Source organism: Larus michahellis, chromosome 4 (assembly GCF_964199755.1).
Source record: "Larus michahellis chromosome 4, bLarMic1.1, whole genome shotgun sequence".
NCBI lineage: Eukaryota > Metazoa > Chordata > Aves > Charadriiformes > Laridae > Larus > Larus michahellis.
In genome coordinates, this window is record NC_133899.1 from 90,665,986 (window position 1) to 90,674,137 (window position 8,152).

Here is an 8,152-nt window from a genome sequence, read left to right on the forward strand (position 1 = left end):
ATCAGGACACACTCACACAGCTTAAAGCTGAGCTTCACTCGTTTCTTCTAGCAAGAGGGTAATAACTTAGGACTAGATGGAGTGACCTTCACCTATCCCAAGGTCAAAATTTAATGAGCTGTTTCCAAAACCCTTCTGTAACAGAGATACTGTTCTTAGACTTGCCATTTCCCATGGAGCTCATCGGTAATTAGCCGCAGAAAGACGGGAATTCCAGCCCTGGCCTTCACTGCCTGGCTTTGGGAAAACCCCTTTGTCCCTCCTTGTCTGTTGTATTATCTCAACTCCACCACCTTCACAAGGGACACCATCTTCAACCAGCGGCTGCGGAGCCAGATGCCAACAGTTTGCTAAAGGTCCTTGAGGTCTCCAGACTAAAGGAGTGACAAAAGAGTCAGATAGACTTCTGTGTGGAAGATGATTTTCTTTTTATTGCAAATGTAGACATTACACTACTGATAATGCACAGGAATTTAAAAAGTTATCGTTTGCTAAAATTTCCTGATTACAAAACTTCACAAAATTTCTTACAACTAAAAAACCCACCTTCAGGAGTATATAAATAGAATTTTGAGCATAAATAACAGTAACAAAATAAACAGATGTATGTATTCAATAAATTAATTATAAATATTGCATTGGCAATGAAGTGCTAGGTCAGAAGAACACCAGTATTTCCAGGAAAGCTTTTTTTGGTATAGAAATCTCTGTTACAAATGAACCTTTGGAAACGAGTAGAATTCCTGAACCCTGTTTTCACATGGCTTTTTTTTTTTCTTTCTTTCTTTTTTCTTTTTTTTTCTTTGGTTTCACCTCGGTCACTCCCTCATCGAATCGTTAGAAGGGGAGAACAGAACGGAAGACATCAGACACCTGTGTTTTGGCCACGAGGTACTCATAATCCCTTCCTGCAAGAAGAACGGCGTGGCTTGACCCGGTCCTGCGGGATTTAAGTCACTAAACTGCCTCTCCACTGACTCCCACGGATGCAGAATCAAGCCTGGAAGGGACTTGAAAGAATTCCTGATGGTTAAAGGTTAAACACGACAACCTATTTTGCAATCGATTTGACCTATACATCATCCATTTTCAGTCTTTCTCTCCGTTTGCTAACGACATGCATGCTTATATACAACAAACCGTAATTTAAACGCTAATTTGAACTGCTCATTCCCTGCCCGATGAACACAAATGCTCGTTCCGTGCACTCTTCCAACCGCGCACTGAATTCTCACTAACGTTAAGGAGAACTCTCTGCTGGATGACGCTGATCCCACAGCGAACATAAATTAGCCTTTAAAAAAAAAAATAAAAAAATCAAAGATCCGGTTTTCCGAAGTACCCTCTAGCAATAAGGGAAGGAAGAAATTTTTCCTTCCCTTATTTCCTAAGGGAAGAAAAAGCACAATATACAAGCGGAATTGTTTTTTCAGTGGTATGCTTTCAGTAGAAAGTTTTCCCAGAACGTTGTCAGCAGCTTTTCAAGAAACAGCGTTAAGCCTAGCTCGCGTCGCCGCGTTTGCTAGGTTTTCCTTAATTGTGTTGTGTTCCAAATGCCTGTCTTTAAGGCCTCTGAAGCTACGAGATCGTTAACCTCCCCGTGGCCGGAAAAAAGGTTTTCTGCGTTTGCTCCTATGAGCAGAACTAACAGGTGAACATACATGGCAATGAAGTTGATGTAGAAAAATTGTAAGTATTTTGTCATCACCACGGTAATGGAGGAACTCTGATGAAGCTGTTAAGCTTTTCTTATTTAATCCTTTTCCAACTAAAACTGCGGATAGGCAATTCTTTCGACTATAGAATAGCCTCTGGGCACTCATCTCTTACAGGTACAACACATGGCAAGGAAAAGTCTGGCTCTGTACTGAAATACACAAAAAAGTTCGAAACACCACTACATGAAAAGCTAAAATAATCCCTGCAGTATTCTGCAATATCTCTTTAAAAACGTGCGTGTGTGTGTGTGTGTGTGTGATCAGGGTCATTTCTGAAAGCTGGGGCTCTTCACCGGCGACAGTTTGGAGGTGATGCCAAAGGGGTCCATGCTGTCCGTTTCCAGAGGCGACGAGTACACCTCCGGCTCAAACGCCTGGCTGTAATCACCGTACTCGCCAAAGTCTGTTGACTCCACGGGCACAGTGTTGATCATAGGTAAGAAGTGAGACAGCGGAAGAAAATCTTTTCCTTTGAACTGTTGTCTTTGCTTGGCACTGCTCAAAGACACCGATATTCCGTGTTTTTTTGATCTATATACATTGTAGCCGTCTGGACGAATCTCCTCTTCGAAGGAACAATCCTCAGTGGAATACCTGAGCTGAACAGCAAGGAGTAACGAGAATTACAAATACGCCCAACAGACTCGTTGTATTCAACCACAACATAAACCTTGGATGCCACCAGCCCTTTTCCCTCTGCTGGCAGTGGGGGTGTCCCTCTGGCTTGTCGTGGGGGCCCCAATTTGGTGCACCTTGAAGACCCTGCTGCCAGATCCACGCTGGTGGGCTGCCCGCTGCCTCTCTGCCGGGCTGCTGCAGGGGTGCAGGTGGGACCCATTGCTCTGCTGACTGCTCCTTCAGCAATGGACCACGGCCACCAAGAGGAAGTGCCCTGAAGAAGTGGGCAGGTAGTTGGACTAGGTGATTGTTGTAGGTCCCTTCCAACTGAAATTATTCTATTCTATTCTATTCTATTCTATTCTATTCTATTCTATTCTATTCTATTCTATTCTATTCTTGTCCTGTTCCGTTCTATTCTATTCTATTCTATTCTATTCTATTCTATTCTATTCTATTCTATTCTATCCTATCCTGTTCCTGTTCCTGTTCCTGTTCCTGTTCCTACTCCACTCAAGCTCCCCACATGGCACACAGTACGCATTTTGGATTTTGAGGCAATTAAAAGACCTAATCCAGAACTCCTGAAGTTCCTGCATGTCCATCACATTAAATAAGGTTTGAATCCTGGATGTGCACTTCTCCACAGCTACCACGCTTATCCTGTCCTAAGCACAGGCAAAAAGAATCTCGGATGACAGTGCTCATTTAGATAAACTGTCCTTAATTGCTGCCAGTGCTTAACTGCAGTCATGAGAGCTAATGCAACAATCCTCAGGTATAAAACTCCGTCTCTACTGGAGATTTGCCTGTGTTAAGGGCTTCGGGATCAGGTCTGTAGAAAGGCAGCGCTGTCAATGTTGGCTTTCGCAAACATGGCCAATCAGTAAAACGATACTGAAAAGGTAATTTCCGTTTTTTTTTACTTAGCATATGCTGAAATTACAAAAGACCGGTTAACACAGTGTTACTTGCTCACTAGACATTAGTTAGAACTGTCACATTAATAACAGGGCAAGTTAAGGTTTTGTGTAGAAGAAGGTATTTGCCTAGGTATGAATTTGTCGAAATAAATTTCTGACGCGCCCTACAGATCGTGTATTGGGAGTTTGCATCGCCGGGTCAGACCTTTCCAGATCCTTACACAAGCACTGTATTTCCTACAACTCGGGTGCTATTTCAGGCTCAGCCACTCCAGGTGATTGAACTCGCGGTCAATAAAAGACAATTGCCGATTATGTCTCAGTCTGCAGTAATGAAGGTGTCCTTACACGAATGCTCTGCCCGTCTGAATAGCGAGCATATTTGATACTCTTCAGTCCTTTCTCGAACACCCATAATAATATGGAGTACAATTAAGTGCATACATTTGATTGTCTTTTAAAAGCGCTCTTTAAACTAATCAAGCAATTTTTAAAAAGTCGGTTTTTTCCAAATAAAATTACACAATATTTAGCCTTCTACACACATTATATCTCAGAAAAATATGTGTCTATGACAGAAATTTATGGCTGGATTGTTAGCTGTCCTTATTTCTATGAGTGCTCAGCCTCACTAACACGGATGATGAAATAAAAAAGCTCTTGAGCACGTGTGCATTGCAAATAACAGTTATTGATTGCGCCTCCCGTGTCTCAACTATACCGTTCCTTCTTCATTTCATTGGGATTGTCTCTAGTGTATTTTTTTAAATAAGTGCCAAACGCACTTTAACTATTTCCAGGTTATTTTTGTCACAGGAGGAATTTATAGTATCTCAGTACATTAAGCAGTTAGGTGATTTCCCCCAAACTATGGACTATGGCACACTGCACATTCAAAAATCAGCCCAGGTCACCAGTTTTCCAGTGTTAAAAAAGGGCATGTTTCTGGAGTGCAAGTGGTTGCCCAGTTCAGTCCCCAGACACCATACTTGCCCTTTCGTTCTTCCACTCCTGAGTGCGGCGCTGACAAGGCAAAGAATTGCCTGTAGAGCAGCCGGCCGGGGCTGTTAGCAGAGAGGTGACAGCAGGTGTCCACAACATAGGGATGTGACAGCATGGCTACAAGCCATTGTATTTACCGTAAAAAAACTCTCCAATTAATACTATACACGAACAAACCCAATCTCAGTCTCTCTGCTTTGTTTTCATTGATCATTTTGCTTTGGATATACATTAGAACACTAAGCGAATAATTTCCCTACCATACTGTCTGAACCTATGCAGCTTATCACAGCATCAATCGATTCTAGCCCAGAAAAGCAAGGAAATTCAGGAAGAAAGGCTTAGTCCTATGTGATAAATGCATTCAAAACCACCACTGTATCGGTATTGCTCTTATTAAAGATACTGGGAGCTTTGACAGTGGGCCAAATCCTTGCCCGATCGAAATCAGCAGAAATTTTGCCAGAGTAATCAGAGCAGAATCAAGCTGTATCTTTACCATCGCATAATAAAAAGCCATCGCTCTGTGAAACTCAGGCTCCTGTAGAGCAATCACACACAGACTGAATCTGACTCTTACCCTTCAAACTCTAGAGTTGGCAACTTACGCGGCTTCACAAACAAGCTTCTATCGCTGATAATGACTAGCTGATATGCTGACATGCCTAGGGAAAAAAGCACGACCTAACAAAGTGGTGTCAGCGGGTCACTAAACTCCTCAACCTCTTGGAGTCCCACAGGTGTGCAGTTATCACAGGTCAGAAGCGAGACAGCAGAGAAGAGTCCTTCTTCCCCTCGAAATCCCGTTTCTGTTTGGTACTACCTAAGAGATGGCATCCCCCTGTTTCTGGGATTTGTCTGCCTGGCAGCCATCTGCCTGCATCTCCTTTCTAAGGAGTAATATATATATACATGTTCATATATATATATATATATTTAGAATACCTGACCTGAACAGTGAGAAATTGTTCAGATTAAATTATTTAGATTCTATGCCTCGACTTAATCTATTCCTGCGGCAGAGACGCAGCCACCCACCGATGAGGCTTTTTAAACATAAATGCAATTTTGCCCTGGACTGTATTTTCGGTATATTTTGGCGAGGGACGTGCAACATACACTTCGTGTTCTAAATGATGTTCCTGGCTGAATTCTAATAATCCTGGTGGCCTTTCAGGCAGCAACAGTGACAAGAATCACCGCTCCTATGGAGAAAAGGGGGTGGGGGAGACCCGAAAGCTTTGTTAACCCGTTACCAACCGCATCCATAACACAACCATGTCAGCCCTTCTGTCTCGCCTGCCGCTTCAGCGCGGCGGCCGGGCTGGAAAGAGCCCTCGGGAAAGGCCATCCCGGGTTTAGAGCCTCCGGGACCGCTGTGCGGGATGGCCGCAGCTCACCTGCCCGTGCAGCCGCCCCGCCTCGTCCATGCAGAGGTAACGGGAGCTCCGCACGCCCTTGATGGCCACGGTGCGCACCGCCACGGCGCGGATCTCCAGCAGACCTGCGGAGACAGAGGGAAAAACGGCGGTTGGCTCCGCGGAACCGTCCCGTCCCATCCCGTCCCGGCCCGTCCCGGCCACCCGGCGCTGCCGCCGGTACTCACTCTGCGGGCTCTGGCTACCGGCAGCGTCCACCCGCCCGTCGCCGCCGATGCGCAGGAAGCAGCTGAAGAGCCCGTGCTTGCTGGCGGTGTAGAGGTGCCGCAGCCGGATCGGTTCCCCCCACCCGTAGTTGACGTGGGGACCGGCGTCGGGCAGCGGCAGCGACACGACGGCGGCGGCGGCGAGCCCCAGCAGCGCCAGGGCGGCGGGGGGCGGCCCCATGCCGCGGGAGGGGCGCGGAGAGGCGCGGAAGGGAGCGGAGGGGCGCGGAAGGGAGCGGAGGGGCTCGGAGCGGCGGCCGGGCGCTGGCTGCGCTGGCTGCGGCTCGGGGATGGAGCGTGGGGGAAGCCGGCCCCCCGGCCTTTTATAGCTCTCCCTTATCAGCCCGATCGATTCGGCTGCATCCAGCTCCAATATAGAGCCCATTTCATAGCGGGAATTGGTCGGATCGGTCACTCCCCCCGAAAATATTGATCGGATGACATCATGTCGCAGGGGACACCCTGAAGTCGCTCCCTCCCCATCCCTACCTCCCAGCTTTTTCCCCTTCGAGTCTCCGGCCGCGCTTCGCCCACCACCCCCCTCCCCTGCGACCGGACCCCGGCGGTCCCCGAGGGGACGGGATGGACGGGCGGCACTGCCGGTCCCGCAGCCCCTGCCCTGATGTGGGCGCCGGGAAGGGGACCGGGGGAGGGGGGCTGGACCTGTGTACATCAAACCCCATCCAGCGGCGACGCGGAGGTGGGGAATAAAATTCGGGGAATGCTTTGTACACCTCGCTAAGGGAAACCAGCCTCGGGCAAGGCAGAGCAGGACCCTGTCCCTTGCCAAAGCCACGGCGACTCCCCGGTCCTGCCGTACAGCCCCGTCCCGGGGACCACGAGCCCCCGTCACCTCCCACGGCAGGGTCGGTACCGCCGTTCCCGGTTACCGGCGGCCGGCGGGGCACAGCCTCCCGCCGCGACGGGGCGGCCCGGTACGGCCCGGTACGGCCCGGTACGGCGCCTCTGGGCGGGCCGGCGCTGCTCCCGGGCTTTATCGCAGCCCGGCCATCCCCGGCTGTGTCACTAGATGGAGCCTGGCACCTGGGATGCGGGCTGGCCTCGCCTTTGGCGAGTCTGGGCGGGGGGGTGTCTCCAGCTCCTGTTCGTCCCCACTCGTACAAAGAGATTGGGGGGAAAAAAAGCGTGTGTAGTAAAACTGCATCGCCCGCAGCCGGCGGCCCCATCTAAACGTCAAACAGGTTCATTTATCTGGTCTGTGCGTGGACTTTTTCCACTCGGGCACTTCTCCAGGAGCTCACTCAGCAAGTGCAGCAGGAGGGGTGGGAAGAAGCAGACACACACACACATTTTGGGTTGTTCCACGCTTTTGGCATCTCAGGGACACTTTAGGGCTTTGCTGCTGTCTTTCTACTGTCCATCCAAACTGAGCATTGAAGGAATTTTCTCAGATCTCGAGAGAGAAAATGGGTAATTTCATAAAGAAAACAAATCCTTCCCCCACAGGACACATTAAATAGCAATTAAGCAAAACATAACCCCACGCCCCCAGCAACTTCTCTGAAACAGCAAAGTTTCAGTCAGCTTCCACATACTGCTTTTATATTTTGCTACCTGTTTACTTTCATCCTTTTGTCTGTACACTTGCATTTCCCTCATGTAAACACACAAATAACTTTTCTTTATGAGCAATCTTAGCTCATAAAGGCAGGCTGTGCATGTAAACAACGTCTACAAAAATGCAGAGTCTTGTAGGATGCTGGCCTGCACTTGTATAAATGCTTACGCTTGTTACCATGTGTAGCTTATGGTACTGAAGTTAATGACATCAATCAATCAGTGCTTGAATGAACAGGGTCTTGCATCAAAAGCTCCCTGGAGCAAGGGATTGTATGTCACCAACCATTTCAAAAGCAACGACTGATTGTGACTACCTTCAGGGTTTTTTGATGGTCAGCTTGAGACACACAGAAAGGAACCCAGTTTTCTCTGCATGGCTGATGAATAATTAATAAAAATCAGGACCACTTCACTTTCAGGTGTCTTCTGCTGCATCCTCCACGTCACGGGCTGTTTTGAGAAATTCTGGCCTTTCGAACATCACACAAATCCACAGTATTATAAACCCAGTAAATAACACAAAGGCATCCGAGACCCTCATTTTTTTTCCCTCTACAGAATTCTGCAATGTTATTACATGACTGCTACAGAGGCGGTTCACTGCCCTGCAACCCTGGGCCCCACAGCAGTTGTGCATGTAACTCATCCTGGCTACACATGCATTC

At 48.1% G+C, this 8,152-nt stretch overlaps 1 protein-coding gene across 1 annotated transcript; it reads right to left on the bottom strand.

Moving 5' to 3' along the window:
- Positions 1–805: 805 nt before the first annotated feature.
- Positions 806–6,288, bottom strand: FGF19 (fibroblast growth factor 19). Its single transcript, XM_074582476.1, has 3 exons — positions 5,868–6,288; positions 5,662–5,765; positions 806–2,317 (listed from the first exon to the last, which is right to left on the bottom strand). Exons 1-3 carry the CDS (start codon positions 6,085–6,087, stop codon positions 1,985–1,987), a joined length of 657 nt encoding a protein of 218 aa, XP_074438577.1. The 5' UTR covers positions 6,088–6,288; the 3' UTR covers positions 806–1,984.
- Positions 6,289–8,152: the final 1,864 nt, after the last annotated feature.

Coding starts and splice junctions, on each gene's coding strand:
- FGF19 (XM_074582476.1), bottom strand. CDS start 6,087: ATGGGGCCGCCCCCCGCCGCCCTGGCGCTGCTGGGGCTCGCCGCCGCC. Junction 5,766..5,867: donor CGGTAGCCAGAGCCCGCAGA/GTGAGTACCGGC, acceptor CTGTCTCCGCAG/GTCTGCTGGAGATCCGCGCC. Junction 2,318..5,661: donor CGGGGCGGCTGCACGGGCAG/GTGAGCTGCGGC, acceptor CTTGCTGTTCAG/CTCAGGTATTCCACTGAGGA.